This window comes from Myxine glutinosa, chromosome 4 (assembly GCF_964187855.1).
Source record: "Myxine glutinosa chromosome 4, kmMyxGlut1.1, whole genome shotgun sequence".
In the NCBI taxonomy this organism is placed as follows: Eukaryota; Metazoa; Chordata; class Myxini; order Myxiniformes; family Myxinidae; genus Myxine; species Myxine glutinosa.
The window spans coordinates 69,557,953-69,580,086 of record NC_136264.1 but is presented as its reverse complement, the minus strand read 5'-3'; the positions used below and the strand labels follow the sequence as shown (position 1 = coordinate 69,580,086).

General features: G+C 41.9%; 1 protein-coding gene across 4 annotated transcripts in view; it reads right to left on the bottom strand.

The window, feature by feature from the left end:
• LOC137424734 (rho GTPase-activating protein 7-like) overlaps positions 1-22,134 on the bottom strand; it is a 313,201-nt gene that overhangs the window by 167,655 nt on the left and 123,412 nt on the right. For all 4 annotated transcript variants that reach the window (XM_078775875.1, XM_078775876.1, XM_078775877.1 and 1 more), the window contains one exon: positions 14,079-14,115. In XM_078775875.1, the coding sequence (XP_078632001.1) occupies positions 14,079-14,115 (37 nt within the window). The remainder of the gene's footprint in view (positions 1-14,078; positions 14,116-22,134) is intronic.

Genomic DNA, 22,134 nt, shown 5'->3' with positions numbered 1-22,134 from the left:
CCTGGTGGCGCCTGGTCAAATCCGTTTCTGGTGTTTGTTCCCCCTCCATCCCCTCCCTTACCTCAAATGGCCACACAGTTGACATCGCATGTGACAAAGCCGAATGCCTCAACTCTGTGTTTGCCTCAAAATCTTTAGTCCCAAACCCATCTCTCTCTGTTCCCACCTTTCCCAGTCGAACCCAACTGCTCCTGGACTTTGTGTCCTTCTCTCCTGACAAGGTGGAGGAGTTTTTGTCTAACCTCGACTCTGATTCTGCAACTGGACCAGACGGCATCAGCCCACGGGTCCTAAAATCCTGCTCTGCCGCTCTATCTCACCCTCTCTCTGTTCTTTTCACCCGATCTTTTGCTCAAGGTCATCTGCCAGCATCCTGGAAATCAGCAAACATCACCGCTTTACACAAAAAGGTGCAAAAACAGATCCTTGCAACTACAGACCAATCAGCCTGCTCCCAATTATCAGCAAAGTCATGGAATCCATCATTGCTTCGGACATCAAATCCTTCCTCTTCTCCAATGGCTTGATCTCCGATCATCAATTTGGATTCAGACTTGGTCATTCTACTCTGGACATGCTGCTTCTGCTGTCTCAACAATGGATGGAGGTCCTCAATGCCAAACAGGAAATCAGAGCTGTCTCCCTTGACATATCACGTGCCTTCGACACGGTCTGGCACCCAGCTCTGCTCACCAAACTCTCCTCCTATGGTATCCATGGAAATCTCCATGTATGGCTTGCGGACTTCCTCTCTGGTCGTAGTCAACGTGTGGCCCTGAATGGATTTCTCTCATCTCCCCTTCCTGTTCAGGCTGGAGTTCCCCAAGGCAGTGTTCTGGGCCCTGTGCTTTTTCTGGTCTTTATCAATGATCTCTCTGACTCTCTGGAAAATCCTCTCTATCTCTTTGCTGATGACTCCACTCTCTGCCGCTCCATTCCTCTTCCCTCAGATCGGCAGTCTGTAGCCTCCTCACTCTCTGAAGACCTGGACAAAATCACAGACTGGTCAAACAAGTGGAACATGTCTTTCAATCCTGACAAATCTCACACTATTACTATGTCTCTCCGAAAAGATCGACTGGACAACCCTCCCATCTACTTTCTCAACAATCCTCTCCAAGAAGTTCTGTCGCTCAATCTTTTGGGTCTCACTATTTGCCATGATCTTTCTTGGGAAAACCACATTTCCAAGCTGGCCTCCAAAGCCAGTCGCCGACTGGGCATCCTCCGTCATGCAAAGTCCTTCCTAGGCACACCTGAGCTCCTCACCACATACAAGGCTTTCATCCGCAGCTCAATGGAATACTGTTCTCCCCTATGGGCCGGTGCTCCTGCCTCACACCTAGCTCGGCTTCACGCTGTTGAAACCAAAGCTTTCAGAATCATTGGAATCTTCCGCGATGAAGCTATCTCTGAGGGCCTTTCACTCACTCACCGCAGGCAGGTTGGTGGTCTTTCTGTCTTCTACCGACTCCTCTCCGGCCTTGCTCCCCCAGCTCTCTATGTGCTCTGTCCCCCAAATATTCCTACGGGTCGCACAAGATCTGCCAGCAACCCTCTGATGGATAAACTGCCGAAATCTCGGCTCTCTGCTCACCTTCACTCTTTCATTCCTCTTTTCTCCAGCCTCTGGAACAAACTCCATCACTCTCTTCAATCCCACTCCTCCCTCCAGGTCTTTAAAACAGCTGTTCACCACCATCTCTTATCTTCCCCCATCCAAAACCTTGATCTTTTCTACCCCCACGAATTCACCCCAGATCCACCTTGTTTAAAATTCCAACTACTTCCTGGAAGTCCTGGCAGTGTCCATATGTTTTATACCTCTCCTATCCCCCCTTCCCATGCCTCCCCCCCCAAAGCCCTCTCCCTCCCAAAGATCTCTCGATGTCTCCATGTCTCTCGGTCCCTGCTCTCAAATGTTGTGTTTGTGTCCTTCCCCCTCTCTCCCCATCTTGTCTACCGCTCCTGATGTTATATGTTTTATGTGTCGGTTTGTCTTTCTGTGTGATTAATGTTCGCTCTTTCACGAGCCTCGATCTTGTATACAAAAAAAAAAGAAGAAAAAAAAAGAAGTGTTTACGGACGAACAGACGAACAGATGGACTGACAACACGCCATCGCATAAGCTCCCCTGACCTGAATTTCGTTCCAGGTGAGGTAAAAACTAGAACGGCACTCAGTAGAGAGCATACCTCGGCCAGGTTAAACAGTTTACATGTTGTAGCCCACTGATAGGCCGGATCTGGATGCAGACCAACGTAACCAACTCATTCACCAAATTTTGTCCGAATCCGGCCACAACTTTTTGAAATATCATGCAACATAACATCGTTTTTGGCCCTTTCACTAAATTGGTGAAGAATCACTTTACAATTCTAGTATCCAGATCCATATTCAGATCTTCATCAAAATGTAATAATTTTGTCCTCGTCACACACCCGACATGTACACCAAGTTTCATCCGAATCCGTCCACAACTTTTTGAGATATCATGCTATATATTGTTTTTGGCCCGATCCCTCAATGGTGAAGAATCACTTAAAAAGTTATTGGATCAGGATCTGGATCTTCATCAAAATCGAATAATTTCATCCTTGTTATGCACTCAACCTCTCCACCAAATTTTGTCCGAATCCGTCCACACCTTTTTGAGATATCTTCACAGACAGACAGGGGTGAAAATATAAACCTTTACCCACCTTTGGTGGCGGAGGTAATAATAAAAGTTCAAACAGACACAGACTGTCTCTCTCTCTGGCTTTATGCGAGTCTGTGTGACTCCAGGGTCAGTGCCTCATGGCAAAGGTTACACTGGGTAGGTTGCCTTTACCTTCACAGCAGTGGTCAGGCAGGGCAAGAACTTGGAACTCGTTCAGAGTGCCTGCGATAATTTGCCGACTGTTCACGAAAGACAGCACGGGATGTTTAACATCCATAAACGACCAGCTCTGTCAGACGAGTCCACCAGCCGAATGCCCCTTCGACGAGCACATTGATGCATCGCCCTGAGTACAAAATACCAGGGTGATCATTTGTAGCTGGGCCGAGGTTCAAACCCAGGCATAAATAACCCATCATGAAGGAACACTTTGGACGGAATTCGAACAAAATTCAAATGAGTGTATTGTTCCAGAGGAAGATCACTTTGCCATATGTTGGGTTGACTTCCTTGCAATGGCAACACTTTCTGAAACAGCTGTTAACCCACCAATTCACCCACTAACCACACGGGCAGCTGTAAAAGGAGGTTGCGGGTTGCCAAATAGCAACCTTATATAATCCAAAGGTTGTGCTGAGTTACACTGTGGGACGAAAATTTGAATAAACGGTTTTCCTCTGACTCCCATTGCTCTCGTTGTTTGCGGCATCACCGACGTAGAAAGCAAAGATGAGCGACAACGCAGCATCGTAACCCAACACTTTTTCACAGACTCCTCAAGCAACAGGTAATCTCGTTAGAGGGGAAATCGTTTTTGGAAACTGCACACAAACGTTTATAATCCTTTCAAAGCAAGGGGCGAAGAGGAACAATGAAGGGGGAATTTAAACTAAAGTGTAGTGAGAAAGAAAAACATGGTGAGGAGTGACGTCGCAAAGGTAAAAACAAAATTTTGCACTGGAGGCAGGAATTCAATAATGTATAAAATCAAATTTATTGCTGAACAATACGGGGCTTTCAAAATGACGTATTAATGCAAAATGAGATATTTAGTGTATGTGTTTACACTGATCGATTCGGATAGCCGGGAACTTTTAGCTTGCCATCGTCTTTTAAACATAATTCTCAGCATTTGGACGATAGAGTGGCAATTTCAACATGGTTGACCACCAGGAACAGCTGTTCTGTTCCTGAATGCAAATTGTACTCACGGAAAAACAGGATATACAAGAAATATCTGTGGATGATAGGAGTCGGGTTGCGATCATTTCCTGTTGATAGAATATTAGCTATCGGCCTTTCACCAACAGATGCAAAATTCTAGTATAATTTCTCTTGTGGCCCGGAAACAAACTATTTTTTAAAATATATTTATAACTGCACCCACATCCCACACAACTCCCACTCCCACTGTCACCCCCACCTCCTCCCAAACATGATTAATAGTAAATATCATCATTTTAAACTTACCCTGTGCATCAAAAAGCACTAGATATGACCTTCCCAATCAGTGTTAAGAGGCACAGAGGTTTGGTTAGATATCGCACACATCTGCGAACCTTCAGCCGTCTTTCACGGGGCCCATATCATTGGCTAGTTTTGCAATATGGGCCGCAAGATGTCAACTTTATGGATGAGTTGGGGATCAGGAAGTTTCATTGTGCAGAACACACCCCTTTCTCGCAGGTACGTCTACAAGTATTTTGGGCTGCTATAAAAGTTTTTTAGTCGTTTCATTCTACAATCCTTATCTGGGAGACTTGAAATATGTCCAGGCCACCCCGAATGACTTCATTAAGAGGGGTTTCTGCGCATGCGTGCCGATCAATCTGTGCAGATTACATCATTTCGTAAGTGCCATATTGAACATGACATTTAACGAGGTAACATCTTGCAAGATTTGGTGAGGCATAGATATTATTTTGGTCATAAGGCCTCAAAACATTTTTGTTTGCAGTCATGGTATAGGCCTACTGTTACGTGGTCCTCCCGGTGACTACCTGGTCTCGGTGACCCCCGGACCGTGAGAGGAACTCCGCCAGAAAGATTTATTATGTATGCTCTTTCGTGACGCAATCAATATGAATTCCAACCAAGAAAAAAACCCCACACCAAGGATCCGGAATAATCAATGATGTATTCCCCGAGCAATTAACCATCAACAATCAGCAATCAATAGTACAAAGATGTAAACTCATCTACATTAACTCTTAAGATGGCCATCTTATACATTCCTCACGTGAGCCCCACTCCCGACTCCCTCCGTGGTCAATGTCTCTCACAATGTCTCCGTACTCCTGTAGTTCGATCTCCGCACGTGGGCGGTTGAACGGACCCTTCCTGACGTGCTTTCACCGGGCACGTCCCGTACCGGGAACAACGGCTGCAGCGCGCACCTCCTGGCCAAGCAAAGCGGGTAATGTAAAGCAGGCAAAGCAACACGCGGCTTGCCCAGCGCGCGCGGCCCAAGGTGCGACCCGTACGCGGCCTTGTAGACGGCGAGGCGAACTGTGCCAGCTGCTTGGTTCCGTGCACGAACCCACCGTGACTTGATGTGTCAAAGGGTAGTTACACGTCCCGGTAACTCCTCTCGCCAGACGGGCTTTGAAACGCCGATTCTCTTACGTTGCTCAATCGATACCGCTCGCGTCCGAGCTTGGCGAGGAAGAAGAAGAATCGTCGCGTCTCCAGGACCTCGTGTCTTTTCTTCTTCCGTTTCCGGTCTCCTTTTTCTCAGAAGGGCTCCTGACCCTTTAATCACAACAACCTTTAATCGACTACACATTGATAAGCAAAGCCCGGAATAGTAATTCACATACATTCACATAAATATGTAACACTACCCAAGACTTAGTGGTGCTTGTCAGGAGTTATGGTTAGATTATGGTGAGGGTTAGTATGAATTGGGCTTTTCATTGTGGAAATGTTATCCATCCCATACTGCAGAGTACAGTGTAGCCATCCATCTGAAATTGCATTTTATCTCCAACATTGCCTTTGATATACTATACTCGGGAATTCTGAGTTCAAAACACAATATTTATCATCGTCTGTTACAATTACGATTGCTAGGCAAATATTTGAATAAAATTTGCAAATCGATATTAATGATTTTTGTTGTCTCTCTCACAAGTTGTTCCTTCAGCCAAAACTTTGACCAACTTTTACATTCCTCCTGAAAAATTATCTGCTGGTAGTATAGGAGTCTGGTAGTGTAGGCATGCAATGTTGAAGTTGCGAGACTGTTGCAACACCTGTGTGTGTGAGTGTGTGTGTGTGTGTGTGTGTGTGTGTGTGTGTGTGTGTCCACATCTATATATTTTCACTTTTTGTCCTCTGCAACCACTTGGCCGATTGAACTCTGAGGTCATAGGTCACATGGTATGGCACACATATTGGATTAAAGGGAAAAAATTGGACATCTTCTTCGAAACCGAAGCCAAAATCTGCCAAAATCTCGGCTCTCTGCTCACCTTCACTCCTTCATTCCTCTTTTCTCCCACCTCTGGAACAAACTCCCACACTCCCTTCAATCCCACTCCTCCCTCCAGGTCTTTAAAACAGCTGTTCACCACCATCTCTTATCTTCCCCCATCCAAAACCTTGATCTTTTCTACCCCCACTAATTCACCCGAGATCCACCTTGTTTGTAATTCCAACTTCTTTCCTGGTAGTCCTGGCAGTGTCCATATGTTTTATGCCTCTCCCACCCCCTTTCCCATGCCTCCCCCCCAAAGCCCTCTCCCTCCCACAGTTCTCTCGATGTCTCCATGTCTCTCGGTTCCTGCTCTCAAATGTTGTGTTTGTGTCCTTCCCCCTCTCTCCCCATCTTGTCTACCGCTCCCGATGCTTTTTGTTTTATGTGTCGGTTTGTCGGTTATGTGTCGGTTTGTCGGTTTGTCTTTCTGTGTGATAAATGTTCGCTCCTTCACGAGCCTCGATCTTGTATACAAAAAAAACCAAAAAAAAACCAAAAAAAAAAACCGACATTGAAGAAAATTGGTATATGTCAAACTCACCATAGGGTATATCGCATGATAGCAATGACATCATCGGTGAAGTGGTATTCCAGCCATCATTGATTTAATTAAAATCCTTTTCAAAAAAATCGCTTCATATATCTGATCTACGACCCGATGTGAGTGAAGAATTAAATTTATGATGTCATCGGTCATGTGGTCTGGTGGCCACATTGGATTGAAAATAAAAACGTTTTAAAAATCGTCTTCTCCAGAACCACTTAACAGATCAATGCTAAATTTCATAATATGATCGATTAGGCCCATGGAATATAATTGGAAAAAAAATTCATATTCACCTTCATTGACAATTTTTTTTGTATACGTTGTTGAAGCTCTACAAGAGCTGGCACACAGAACATATAAAAATGGGAGCAGGGCACAAGAGTGGTGAGAGAAGGAAGCACAACAACAGTGAGGAACAGGGACATCGGGAGATCTGTGGAAGGGAGATTGCTGCGGCAGTGCACACGGGATAAACAAGATGGACACGACAGAAACTTTCAGGAAAAAAAACAGGGAATTTGAAGGAGGTTGGTTTGGGGTGGATTAACATGGGTAGAAGTGATCATGGTTTTGGATGGAGGAAGATATGAGATGGTGGTGAACAGCTGTTTTGAAGACCTGGATGGAAGAGTGAGATTGAAGAGATTGTGGGCGAGTTTTTTTTCCAGAGGCGGGGAAAAAGAGGAATGATTTTGGTTTTGGCAGTTTCACCAGAACAAGGTTGCTAGCAGACCTTGTGTGCCCTGCAGAAATATTTGGGGGAGGGGAGGGAGGGACAGAGCACAGACAGAGCAGGGGATGCAAGGCCAGAGAGGAGTAAGCGTAAGATTTGTCAAGATTGAAAGACATGTTCCAAGTGTTTTGACCACCTAGTGATTTTATCCAGGTCTGCAGACAGTAAAGCAGCCTGCAGATCTGAGGGATGAGAGATGGTACGACAGAGGGTATTCGTATTAACTTAATCGACGCATAGAGCACATGCCTCCTCTGCCAGGCTGAATAGTTACGTTTTGAATCCCACTGATAGCCTGGATCTTAATTCAGGCCTGAACCAAAATCGAATCGATTCATCCTTGTCACTCCCCCAAACTGTCCACCAATCCGTCCACCACTTTTTAAGGTATCGTGCTATATACATATAGTTTCTGTCCCTATCTCTCAATGGTGAAAAAAATCACTTTAAAATTTCTCGCATCCGCTTCCGGATGTTAACCAAAGTCAAATCAATTCGTCCTTGTCACACACCCAACCTGTTTACCAAGTTTAATCCGTATCCATCCATAACGTTTTGAGAGTATCCTGCTCACAGACAGACAGACAAACAAGAAGACGTCATGCGTAGCACGATACTTGCAAAATCCGCCCTCCCCCACCCCCCCCCCCCAAAAGTTTTCCATTGATACAGCAAATTGTACATTTCATGAAGATTAAAATTTACAATCTTGATCAAAGCTCGGGTCAACAGGATGAAAATTGACGATTTTTCAGATGAAAAATGAGGATTTTAGAAATCTGGCCTATGTTGAACTTTTGGCCTATGTTGACCTTTTGGCCCATGCTCACCTAAAATATAATTTGTGGTTGAATTCAGTGACCAGATATGCAAGTCCTCTTCAAATTTCAAGTCAATCAGATGAAAATTGAGGATTTTAGAAATGTGGCCCATGTTGACCTTTTGGCCTATGGTGACCTCAAATATACTTGGTGGTTGAATTCAGTTACCAGATATGCAAGTCCTCTTCAAATTTCAAGTCAATTGGATGAAAAATGAGGATTTTAGAAATTTGGCCTATGTTGACCTTTTGGCCTATGTTGACCTCAAGAATACTTGGTGGTTGAATTCAGTGACCAGATGTGCAAGTCCTCTTCAAATTTCAAGTCAATTGGATGAAAATTGAGGATTTTAGAAATTTGGCCTATGTTGACCTTTTGGCCTATGTTGACCTTTTGGAATATGTTGACCTCAAGAATACTTGGTGGTTGAATTCAGTGACCAGGTATGCATGCCCTCTTCAAATTTCAAGTCAATTGGATGAAAATTGAGGATTTTAGAAATTTGGCCTATGTTGACCATTTGGCCTACGTTGACCTCAAAAATACTTGGTGGTTGAATTCAGTGACCAGATATGCAAGTCCTCTTCAAATTTCAAGTCAATTGGATGAAAATTGAGGATTTTATAAATTTGGCCTATGTTGACCTTTTGGCTTATGTTGACCTTTTGGCCTATGTTGACCTCAAGAATACTTGGTGGTTGAACTCAGTGACCAGATATGCAAGTCCTCTTCAAATTTCAAGTCAATTGGATGAAAATTGAGGATTTTAGAAATTTGGCCTGTGTTGACCTCAAGAATACTTGGTGCTTGAATTCAGTGACCAGATATGCATGCCCTCTTCAAATTTCAAGTCAATTGGATGAAAATTGAGGATTTTAGAAATTTGGCCTACGTTGACCTTTTGGCCTATGTTGACCTCAAAAATAGATGGTGGTTGAATTCAGTGAACATATATATAAATCATCTTAGAAGTTCAAGTCAATCAAATGAAAATTGGTGATTTTAGAAATTTGGCCAATGTTGACCTTTTGGCCAATGTTGACCTCAAGAATACTTGGTGGTTGAATTCAGTGACCAGATGTGCAAGTCCTCTTCAAATTTCAAGTCCATTGGATGAAAATTGAGTATTTTAGAAATTTGGCCTATGTTGACCTTTTGGCCTATGTTGACCTCAAGAATACTTGGTGGTTGAATTCAGTGACCAGATATGCAAGTCCTCTTCAAATTTCAAGTCAATTGGATGAAAATTGAGGATTTTAGAAATTTGGCCTATGTTGAACTTTTGGCCTATGTTGACCTCAAGAATACTTGGTGGTTGAATTTAGTGACCAGATATGCAAGTCCTCTTCAAATTTCAAGTCAATTGGATGAAAATTGAGGATTTTAGAAATTTGGCCTATGTTGACCATTTGGCCAATGTTGACCTCAAAAATACTTGGTGGTTGAATTCAGTGACCAGATATGCAAGTGGTCTTCAAATTTCAAGTCAATCGGTTGAAAATTGAGGATTTTAGAAATTTAGCAAATTTGGTGACCTTTGGCCTATGTTGACCTTTTGACCTATTGACCCCAAAAACAATAGGCTTCTTGCTTTTGACCAACTCTACCCTTTGGTGAAGTTTGGTGAAGGTCGGTTGAAAATTGTGACCTGTAGGCCGGTGACAAACAAACAAACAGACAGACAAACAGACAGACAAACAGACAGACAGAACCACAAATACAACCAACCAATATACTTGAAAAATCTTCGATTTTGCAAGTAATAAACAGACAGACAGGGGTGAAAACATAACGTCCGGTTTACCTTCGGTGGCGAAGGCATGAATTTCTCTACCTACAAGGGTCATATTTGCATCACACCTTAAACTCTACTGTACACAGTTCTGTTGCTTATGTCCTGGTTAATGTACTTGTTCCAGCAGTTTGAAAGCAAAATTAGAGGAGGAACCTTGCCTGCTCTTCATGGATTTCACAAGTAAAAACAAAGCACTTAAGGAAATGATACAAATAACCACCATAATATCAAATTATTGGTATCAGATGTTCTGTTATAGACAACTATGTTTCACTTCTCATGTGTATATATATATATATATATATATATATATATATATATATATATATATATATATATATATATATATATATATATATATATATATATATATATATATATATATCATGTTCAGAAATCAAGAATCTTTCTATCTTTGGCTTTATGCAACACATAAGACTGTGGCACCATGCAAATTAAGTTGACAGTTGTTTTCATGGAATTTCGGCAGCTTTGCTATTGGTTGAAACGTGGGTAAAAGGATCATCAGGTCAATAGCGTGACTATTTCAACATGAACCTTGAGCACAAAGCCCACCGACGTACGTCCAACAAGAGCTTATGGATCATTCATGCGTTGAAAAGCTCATCAGAATCAAGCTTTTACACCACAGGGTTTTAATCCAAACAAGGTTCCAGCTACCCATGTGTAACGCCTAACTTGCAACTCCTGTTTAAAAGATCACGTGGATCCTTGTTGCAATAAACTGAATAAATAAACGAAGATTTACAACCGGTGTTTGTTAACCCACTGGGAGTGACTCGCATTGGTGCAATTCCCCCCAGGGAAACCAACTGACTTTTGACCCTGATGACTTTGAAAATTGCCCTGATGACACTGCGGCCCTTTCCACTGTCACTCTTTGGCTTGCTGAAAAATCTGTGAGATGCAAGCAAATCCCGGATCAAAGGTCATGACATGACCCTGTTCTTGCTCCCCCCCCGCTTCCTCTGCTTTACAAGAGCTTCATTAACGCAGAATATGGAAGGTGGGAAGAAGAGGGAATAATAAGGAGAAGACAGGGAAGGGGTGAAACAAAGAGAGGAAAGTGAAAGTGTAAAGGCAGAAGAGGCACAGAGAAGGAAGAGGTCTAGAAAAAGATTTGGGTGAAAGAAAAAGAGAAAAATCCATGGAGTACAGAATTACACCAAAGGTACAATATAGTCATATTATATCACAAGATTGTGTCACAAACAGTCAGGGGAAATCTGCAAAGTGAAATTCACAAATCTACCCAGAAGATGAGGTGGTGTCGGTACAATCTTGACTTCCAATTGGGATTTCCAGGTCACTGTTTTCGACATCAATTGGCATTTAAAAACGATTTTCTACTTCTGTCAATAAACGAGAACTTAGAATGCATTGTTCAGGCCTCACTCACACCAGACTTGTGCTTTCACAAATGCCATTCAAGAAAAAAGGGACAGATTGGGTTTTTATTTTCAATGTTAGTTGTGTGATTGCTCTTCTGAATGGAAAGTTTTATCAATAATTCTTTGAACCAAGGATGAATGTAGGTCCAATCCATTCATGATCACAAAGGTATTAAATAGCCAGAGGCTGGGTCTTTGAAACTTTATGATTCAAATTCCAATTTGGCTTGCTACTGTTACGTGCTCCTCCCCGACCCCCTGGTCGCAGTGTACCTCCGAGCCCCGAGAGGAGTCACGGCAGAAAAATGTGTTATTCTGTGTCAAAAATCAATGGTGAAACCACACCAATTGTTACTAACAAACAAATATTGTATTAAAAATCACACAAGAATAACAGTACAACAATGATAGCAATCAAAAGTACAATCAACATACATCTTATGATGGTACCATCAGCTAGTTTCAGGTAACTCACTGTGCTCCAAGTGAGTGAAAAAAGAACATTCCCAAATGTCACTATATTCCCGTCTTCGAGCTCAAGTTGATCCCCTCCAGCGATCGTCAGAAAGATGTCGAATCCAAACCCGAATCCCATTCAGATGACAGGCTCAGTCACGCCGCCAAAACTGCACAAAGGCGTATGCGGCCAAAGCGGCAGAAAAGGGTCACGCGGCCAACAGCTGCAAAAAGGCGCACACAAGGCGACCGGGAAATTCACCCCCTCGGGTATGAATGTTTTACCGCTCCAAATCGGCGAACCTCAGGTTTGTCTTCAAAATTCGCGTAGCACACACACATCCCAGATAGACGTCTGAATGGTGAAAACGGCTGACGCGAAGCAAAGACCTTTCGCGATGAGCAAAGCGCGCGAGTCAAAATGGCTGATGGCTCGTACTTGAGACGTAATGACAACGATGATTCCTCGGAATCCAGCGCCAAACCTGACACGCAGGTTGATCAGTCATAGCGATAACAACCCTATCGCAGGAATCCCTTTCCAGGAAACCCAAAGTTCACTCGTGACTCTTGCTCGACAATGTCCGCTCAGGACGAAGAAACGACTCGCTTCTTCTCAGACTTCACTCGCTCTGCCTCCTTTCTCCACGTCTTCTTCCGGTTTGTCGTCCGGTTCCCGATCCGGTTTTATGTTTCTTTTAACATTAACTTTTAACTTTTGAAACTAGAAATATCTATTCCCTTTAAATGACAACAATAATAATACATGGAATCGGAAATATCTACAGTGGATGCAAACCACCACAACGGAAGTGACGAATCCGTAACACTACATTCAAGCTATATTACTGATATGCAAATGGTAAGTATGAAAATAATTTTACAAATTTTGATAAACATATGTAATTAAATATAATTACCTCCACCACGGAAGGTGGATGGAGGTTGTGTTTTCACTCCTGTTTGTATGTCTGTCTGTCTGTCTGTCAGCAGGATATCTCAAAAAGTCATGCACGAGTTCAGACAAAACAACTTGGGTGTGTGACAAGGATTTTGGTGGAGATTTGAATCTGGATCCAGAAGCGAGAATTTTTTCCAAGTGATTCTTCACCATTGATAGGGCTGAAAACGATATACAGTACAGCACGACATCTCATAAAGTTATGGACGGATTCGGAAGAAACGTGGTGGATAAATTGGGTAGGTGACAAAAACAAGGTGATTACATTTTGGTTAAGGTATGGATGCAGATCCGGCCGACGAGTGGATTACAAAATGTAAACTGTTCAGCCTGGCAGAGGTATACGCTCTACCGAGTGCTGCTCTAGTCTAGTATTCAAGCAATGTATTATACAAATATTTCAACAATTGTAACTGATAATTTTTTTTAAATGTTTTTCAATAAGAGCCTTCAGCAGGAATAGTATGTTCACTGGTGGCCTGTTGACCTCAAAGTCATTCTGCCAGGCTGCAAAGACAAAGCTTTAAAGATGCCTCCAAAGGCCAGCCAAACCATTGTTCACCAATTCACAATGATAGTGTGGACAGCCAAATTTAGCACAGGCATGTCAACGGGGACACAGAGGGCAAGAACAGCCCAAGTGGCCCAGGCCCAACAACGGCGGCAGGCGCGGTCAAAAGACAGCATGGCGGAAATGGCCAGGCGTGCGGCTGCTTAACCGGGTCTTGAAAGACAAAACATTTGGCGGTTCAGGGAGGGCGCTTTCAGACAGGCTCAGTGTGACTTTACAGAAAGAAGAATCCTAAAAGAGAAACTATCACTTCGCGAATAAAAAATAAATAAAGGAATAGTAAGAGGGAACCATACAGATACACCGTGCTTCTCAATCAATGGTGTGTCAAAATAGTGTAGCCAAGACTATGTGAGAACTTCAACAAATCTCAGTTAAAACCGTGCAAATTGTGTATGTAGTTGGTGTACATAAATAAGAACATCACTTCAATACTCAATCTGAAATCATACACAGACTCCTCATTGGAAGAGCCATTAGTGGAAGCCCGAAGCCTTAGTATATGACTGTAAAAACACCAATTACATTCTGTGCGGTCACCAAACCAAACAATGCAGTTTCCACATTATAATTCTAAAATATCCATAATGCTGTCCATATTTGCTACTTGTAAAAAAAAACATCACTCAAAGCAAGACTTACCCAACAATTCCTGTAGAGGAGCACAACTTCCTGACTTCTGTAAAGGGAACAAGAAAAAAAACAAGTTATTTTGTTTCTTTAGAACCTAATTACATGTACTTTCAATAAAGTGATTCTTCCTTCTTTCTCTATTCCTTCCTATTTTAAGGATAATTTCTTTAACTTGTCACAGCGTGAACTAACTTTTATAGTAACTTCACCAAATAAGGTAATGGAAAGGTTAGTGTAGCCGGGCCACACATCCCTTCACCTCTAAACTCCCCTGTGTTCAATTTAATTTTACATTTAATTAATTAATTTTAAATTTAAATTTTTTCATTTAAATTCTAATTATTTATTTAATTATTTATTTAACTATTTAATTAAATAATCACCTTTAATTTAATTTTCAAAACTCCCCCAAATTTATAACCTTCAAAAAGACTCCTCCGAGTAGTCTGGCGATCTGATAGAAACATCATGAGAATGTCATTACATATCATGATAGATGTTTGTTCAGGCCGCCTGGCAATTAGCATGGGCCATTTAGTCCAAAAAGTATAATTGTATTAAATAAATAATAATTTTTCAGCGAATTGAGAATAGAGAAGAAAATAAATAGATAGAATATCTACCAAAAATGAAAATATAATGTAAGACAAAGATGTACATGTGTAAGTTGTATGTTCTGCTTAAATGTTTTAAATCCTGTGATGTACAATTATCACCAGTGGTTGACTTGCTACCCACAGGCTGACATGTCTTTCCAGGACAATAATACTCTGTAGCACTGATGGATCAAAGCAAAATCATTAGCCATGAGTGACATAACCCCCGCAACTGTGATTCTTAATTTACTTGAGATAAGTTCAAACTCACACCAGGGATGTCCATTTTTTACAAACGCAATTCCCATGTAGTAATATTCAATTATTCATTCACTCTTGCAATGCCTGAATGGAGCTTCTACGATCCAGCACAGATTATATGATTTTGCAAGCATGCGGGGATTATGAACTTTCCTTTCAATGTAATAAGTAATCATAGTCCTGACAGGATGGTGCAGAGGTGGCACACTTACCTTTGAGCTGTCTAGCCTGTGTTTTAATTCTTGACCTGTTCATATAAAATGTGGGTTTAGTGCTTCGCATGCCACGGGTTACATCACAAACTGCACCTTCCCTCAGATGAACGTTAAGCAGTGTGTCTCATCTGATTGCATTCATTCATTACCGGTTTGTACACTCAACACGGTTGCCAAGTGCGGGTTTGAGAGAAAGTTTCAACAGGAATTTTTATTTTTTGTATACAACATCGAGGCTCATGTTAGAGCTAACATTAATCACAAAAAAACAAACTGACATAAAACATATGATAAATGGAGCGGGAGACAAGATGGGGAGAGAGAGGGAGGCACACAAGTACAACAGTAGAGAACAGGGACATCGGGAGATCTGTGGGAGGGAGGGGGCATGGGAAGGGGGGGAGGGGGAGGAAGTGGTATAAAATAAAACACATGGACAAAATTTGTTCACAAATGTAGAGAGAGAGAGAGAGAGACAGAGAGAGACAGAGACAGAGACAGAGACAGAGACAGAGACAGAGACAGAGAGAGAGAGAGAGAGAGAGAGAGAGAGAGAGAGAGAGAGAGAGAGCAGTTTCGAACCTGTGAATGTGTTTACATGCAGAGAGGAGCAGTCTCGTACGGGTCAAAACTCAAAATCATAATTGTAATGAAAAAATTATGAAACCTCCCACTCATTTTAGGACACTCACTAGGACTCCACAATATTCCACAGAATGTTTGGCGGGCCTAATCCCAAAACGGAGAGAGTAGTTCGGGGACGGACAGACAGACTGACAGTCGTGCTTTATATCTATCATTATATATTATATTTATATTCTCCACCAGTCGCTCTATCTGTCTGTCATTCTGAAGATCTGTCTGTCCGTGGCAGAGCTTCACTGGCCTGACTCCATCCACAATTTTAACCTCAGAAAACCAAATGGCCACCATTTTGTTTGTAACTTACAGGCCTCTATTACGAGTACCCTACTGCAAAGCCGCAATGAGCCGGCGAAGCCAAAGCCTCTTGCCACTATTTTACCCATCACTATGGCATCAGTAGGTTAGGTAGTTGGTAGTAGGTAGGTGTAGTAGGTACCGTACCTAGTTCAAAATGACACCATTTGCATTCTGGATGAGATTAAAATTGATAAAATTTCCTTCTTGATTAATTCGGTGAATTCGGTCTCAACTTCGGTATTTCCGGCCGTGAAAAACTATTCCCTACGGCCGCGAGATTGCTAAAAAAAAAAAAAAATCGTCAATTTTAGAATATTTGAAGCTGTTTTCACCCTCCGAAACGCGTAATAAGCTTTTTTGAAATAATTTTTGAAATGCTCGAATCTCATTGGTTCTGGTGTTTGGTGATGATTTTCGTTGAAGATAACGAGGTTGGTTTTAAAGTATTTTAATTCAACATTAGAGGTGCATCAGATTGTGAATCAAACAAAGACGGGTGAAACAAACTCCTATTGAACGTTTTCTCAATTGTTTTATGCAAACTTCCACATCCGGACGATGGCGGCCTCCATTGAGTGATTTGGTTTCTGAAATATTTTTTCAAATGCTCGCATCTCATTGGTTCCGGTGTTTGGTGACGATTTTCGTTGAAGATAACCAGGCCCGTGCGGGCCGAGGTTGGTCTTAAAGTATTTTAATAATAAATTAGAGGTGCATAAGATTGTGAATCAAACAAAGACGGGTGAAACAAACTCCTATTGAACGTTTTTCAATTTGTTATGCATACTTCCGCATCCGCAAGATGGCGGCCTCCATTGAGCTTCGGAATTCTCAAGCCAAGGCATAATCTGGTTTTCGACATAATATGTACGCGCTTATTGACAACACCGGCTTCGCCGGCTACTAGTACCCGACTGCAAAGCCGCAATGAGCCGGCGAAGCCAAAGCCTCTTGCCACTATTTTACCCATCACGATGGCATCAGTAGGTTAGGTAGTTGATAGTAGGTCGGTGTAGGTACCGTACCTGGTAAGACTTGGTAAAAGTGAAGAGCAGACAGTCCTCCCCAATACCTACATACAATAAATGTCACAGGAAGCTTAAGGAAGTAACTATACGATGTGCTAGCTTAAGGCCTATTTTAAGAAATTTTAACTGGGCTTAACATACGTTTTCACAGCATGTGTGTAGTCTTCTAACTTCAGTCGCTGTCAGGGCTGGTTCTCTCTGGGCACGGCGGCTTCCTCCACCAGAAGAAGTTAGCTTGCAGTAAGATCAGTGCCGACAGATCAGACGATAGCGCCGTTGCAACGGCAATGTGTGACTGTCGTTAATCAAACCGAGCTTTCTTTCTTTATGTAAACCGCTTGTACTGTATTTCTGGCCGTGAAAAACTATCCCCTATGGCCGCAAGATCTCTAAAAAATAATTCTTCGTCAATTTTAGAATATTTGATGCCGTTTTCAGCGTCCGAAACGCGTAATAAGCTTTACAAGATTATTTTTCAAATGCTCGAATCTCATTGGTTCCGGTGTTTGGTGACGATTTTCGTTGAAGATTACGAGGTTGGTCTTAACGTATTTTAATTACAAATTAGAGGTTCATTAGATTGTGAATCAAAGAACAACGGGTGAAACAAACTCCTATTGAACTTTTTCGCAATTGTTTTATGCAAACTTCCGCATCCGGTCGATGGCAGCCTCCATTGCGTGATTTGGTTTTAGAAATATTTTTTCAAATGCTCGAATCTCATTGGTTCCGGTGTTTGGTGACGCTTTTCGTTGAAGATAACCAGGCCCGTGCGGGCCGAGGTTGGTCTTAAAGTATTTTAATAATAAATTAGAGGTGCATACGATTGTGAATCAAACAAAGACGGGTGAAAGAAACTCCTATTGAACGTTTTTCAATTTGTTATGCATACTTCCGCATCCGCAAGATGGCGGCCTCCATTGAGCTTCGGAATTCTCAAGCCAAGGCATAATCAGGTTTTCGACATAATACGTACGCGTTTATTGACAACACTGGCTTTGCCGGCTATTATGTTATGGATTTGAAGACTAAACAACGCATCTTCTATCATGAAATAAAGGTACTGTGGTGCTGAGCACACACTATTCGATTGCCAGAGAGGTAGGCCACAACGCGTTGGTATAACAAAGAGTCTTTATTCAAAGCTCGCACTTCAGCACTGGGCGGGCTCGAGCTTAGAGCCCGCATATATGTCCCGAGGCCATGCCTAGTTCCCGGGCGTGGCCGATCGGTCGAAAGGCGGGGCATGTGCTTTCGTTCCCCGCCTGGACGCTCGCGCCACCCACTGGTGCGCAGAATTATTGCCCCTTGTGCCCGCCACAGTACATTTGAGGAAAAAAAGATATAGGTTTGATTACAACTCATGCAGAGGAAATGAGGTAATGCATGTTTGTTTTTTTCCGGAGCAATCAAAGCTGCGATCTACTATACACCGCCCAAAGAAAACCTCTGTCCAATTAAGAGGACTGTTGACTTTACGTAACACTTAAACGCGTCATCTCTCAAGAAAGAAAGGTACGATTTCATAATGCAGAGGAAAGGAAATAGTCATAATTAATATTTGAAATCTTTACCATAAGGTAATACAAAAAAAAGTGCATGGACATGTAATTCACATATTATGTGAAGTAAATAAACATACGTGGCAAATATTATAAGCGACAAAAAGCGGGGTTGGTTGGAGTCAAAAGCAGGTTTTATTTTATTGGTTTACTTTTACCAAACGGTGGTAAAACTTTTATGTGAGAGATGAAGAAATAATATATGAATTTATGCATTGTGCATTTAAATCGCATACAGTCGTGGCCAAAAATATTGGCACCCTTGAACTTTTTTCAAATAACTCACAATTTTCTCTAAAAATAAGTTGAAATTGACAAAATTATTTGGTCTCCACAATTCTTTATTTCACTGTTAATATTACTGAACCTTTGCTTTTGATTCAGAACTTAATATATCCTTTTAAATCAGAAAATAAAAAGAAATGGCATTGACAAAATTATTGACACCCGAGACTTAATATTTGGTAGCACTAATATTTTGCCTTTGGACAAAATAACTGCGGGTCAAGCGCTTCCTCTAGGCATGAATGAGCTTCCGACACCTCTCTGCTGGCAGTTTGACCCACTCTTCTTGTGCACTCTTGTGCTCCAATTCTCCCAGATTTTAAGGGTGCCTTCTCCCAACTGCTGTTTTCAGATCTCCCCACAGGTGTTCAATGGTATTTAGATCTGGACTCATTGCTGGCCACTTCATAACAGTCCAGTGTTTTGTCTTGAACCATTCCTGGGTGCTGTTTGAAGTGTGTTTGTGGTCATTGTCCTGCTGCAAGACCCATGACCTTCGACGGAGACCCAGCTTTCTGACAATGGGTTGAACATTGCGCTTCAAAATGCCTTGGTAATCTCCTGATTTCATGATGCCATGCACACATTCAAGGCACCGTGCCAGAGGCAGCACAGAAACCCCAAAACATCACTGAACCTCCTCCATGTTTGACTGTAGGGAAGGTGTTCTTTTCTTTGAAGGCTTCATTTTGTTTTCTGTAAACATAGAGATGATGTGCTTTACAAAAAAAACTCTAATTTGGTCTCATCTGTCCACAGGACATTCTCCCAGGATTTTGGCTTGTTCAGGTGTGTTTTGGAAAACTCCAGTTGGGCTTTCTTTGTCTCTCTCTCAGCAGTGGGGTCCTCCTGGGTATCCTACCATGGAACACCCTTTCATTGAGTTGGTGACGGATGGTGCGAGTTGAAGCTGTCATACCTTGTGTCTGAAGGTCAGCTTGAACCTGTTTGGCAGATGATAGAGGCTGGCGGCAGAGTTTGGGGGACCCTTTTTTTCAGTAGTTTACAATTAGGATAAAACATCCCGTATTCAAACGTGAGTAACAATAATGAACGTAAACTGTATTTGTGATTTCACACATGCTGTAACTACACTAACAAATGGTAATTTTGGAAGTCAGATGTAGTTACCCATTATTAATATTAAGCCCTTGCCCCCCTGCCCCCACCTCCCCCAAATAGAGAAGTAGGCAAACTACGCCTATGGATCGAGGTGCTTTCTCCACCAGTCGAACAATCCTTCACTGTAATCTTTGATCAAGTTGTCTCTTGCTACTATGTCCTGGGAGGTTGGCTACAGTGCCATGGGCCTTAAACGTCCTGATAACATTGTGTACGGTGGACACAGGAACATCAAGGTGTCTGGAGATGGACCTGTAGCCTTGAGATTGTCCATGCTTGGCTACAATCTTGTGTCTAACCATAGGTGAGTTCAATTCCAAAGTAAAGGAGAATCACCTGCTTTAAATCTAATTATTTTTAACAACTTCTAAAAGGTGCCAATAATATTGTCCAGACCATTTTAGGATTTATGTGTGGAATAAGCGAAGATTTCGTGTTTTTTTCAGCTTTTTTGTTTTGTTCCACTGCAAACCAAATAAATACTTTTGTGGATAACAAAATATTTTTTAATTTCAACAATTTTCTGGAAGAAATGGTGCGTTATTTGAAAAAAGTGCAAGGGTGCCAATATTTTTTTGCCACGACTGTATGTGGACTGTGCATTTATCGAAAAAACAAAAACGAGGACACATACCAATGGAGAAACAGACATAATACTCATACATGTTGTTTTTGTGTTTGATTTTCATGACTGCATCATGAGCCACGAGAAACAAAGTCTGCGAAAACCTTTTGCTGAGAGCTATCTCCTCCAAAGCCACCATGGTTTGCCAACACTACATGCAGACCGAGCGACAAAGCGATCTCACCGAGTCGCTATAAACACACTCGAGGGAAGGAAAGGCAGCGAGAGACAATAGGCGGAAGTAACTGTTATGTCGTGCAACAAAGGCCAGAGGTGGAATTGTGATGGTCACAGAGGCATAGAATCGGGTTGCAGTGAAGGAGCAGGTGGAGGTAGCAGGCAAAGAGAGGCTGTTGCAAATAGGCAGGAAGAAAAGGAAGAAAACTTGAATTTTAGCACAAGTTGCTCTATTTATTAGAGCAACCTGGCTTTGCTCTGATAAAGTTGTCATCAACGCCTGCTCTGCCAAAAAGAGATGCTTTTCCACTTCTCATGGTTTGGATGCACCGTGCAACTCACCATACTGTTTTGAGTTACTGCAACTGGACAAGTACCATTACAGACTGTGGTTAAGCTTGAAAGAAAGGCAAGAAATCGTTTTCTGGAAGTAAAAAAAATCAACTCAATTAAATAAATCAAGTGTTTTCTTTCACACAATATTCTTCGGAATCCAAATGGCATTATTATGATTTAGGAGGTAATATTTTCGTTTTACTTATATGACATGTATGGTGGAGTTAGAGAAGGCAGAAAAGTGTCAAATAAATCAAAGTTTCTATAATCTTGAGATCAAGCATAGGGTTGTATTCAAATGTTTATATGATGAACACCTATCATTGATGATGTACTGCTTGGCACGGAAGCGAATGCTAAAGGATGTGCAGGCTGCGATATGTGCAAACGTTTTCACATTGGATGTAAACAACAGGAAGAGGCTGTCAATGGGAAAGGGTTATCTCACAGTACTTCCTTTACACACACCTCCCCCCACCAACCCCCCCAAACTTTGTGCTCCTAGCTGTTCCCATCTTCATCACTCTGGAAAGCTGGAAAGCGGGTCCGAGCCATATAAGGCAGTCGAGGTGATCGGCAGGCTATAATGATGTAAAAATGTTCAAATGCTTTTTCGAAAAAAATCATTACAAATGTAGTAAAAGTAGTACCTCCAACTTTTAGTTTTTTCTAAAAACTATGTTTTTGTTTTTTTTAAAGTTCAAAATTTTTTTTTCTAAGTTACTATTTCTTGAAGCAACAACAGCAATGTATTATTGAAGTTACATTAAAGAGAAAGGCATTTAAACATCAAAACTAATGGATACAACAGACAAGCCTGGAGCACAGAGGAGCTTCAATTTGCAAAGAGTCGGGGGGTTTATTTTCCGCAGCACCTAGATTTACAGGAAGTGGGCGGAAAGCATACATGGAGCCT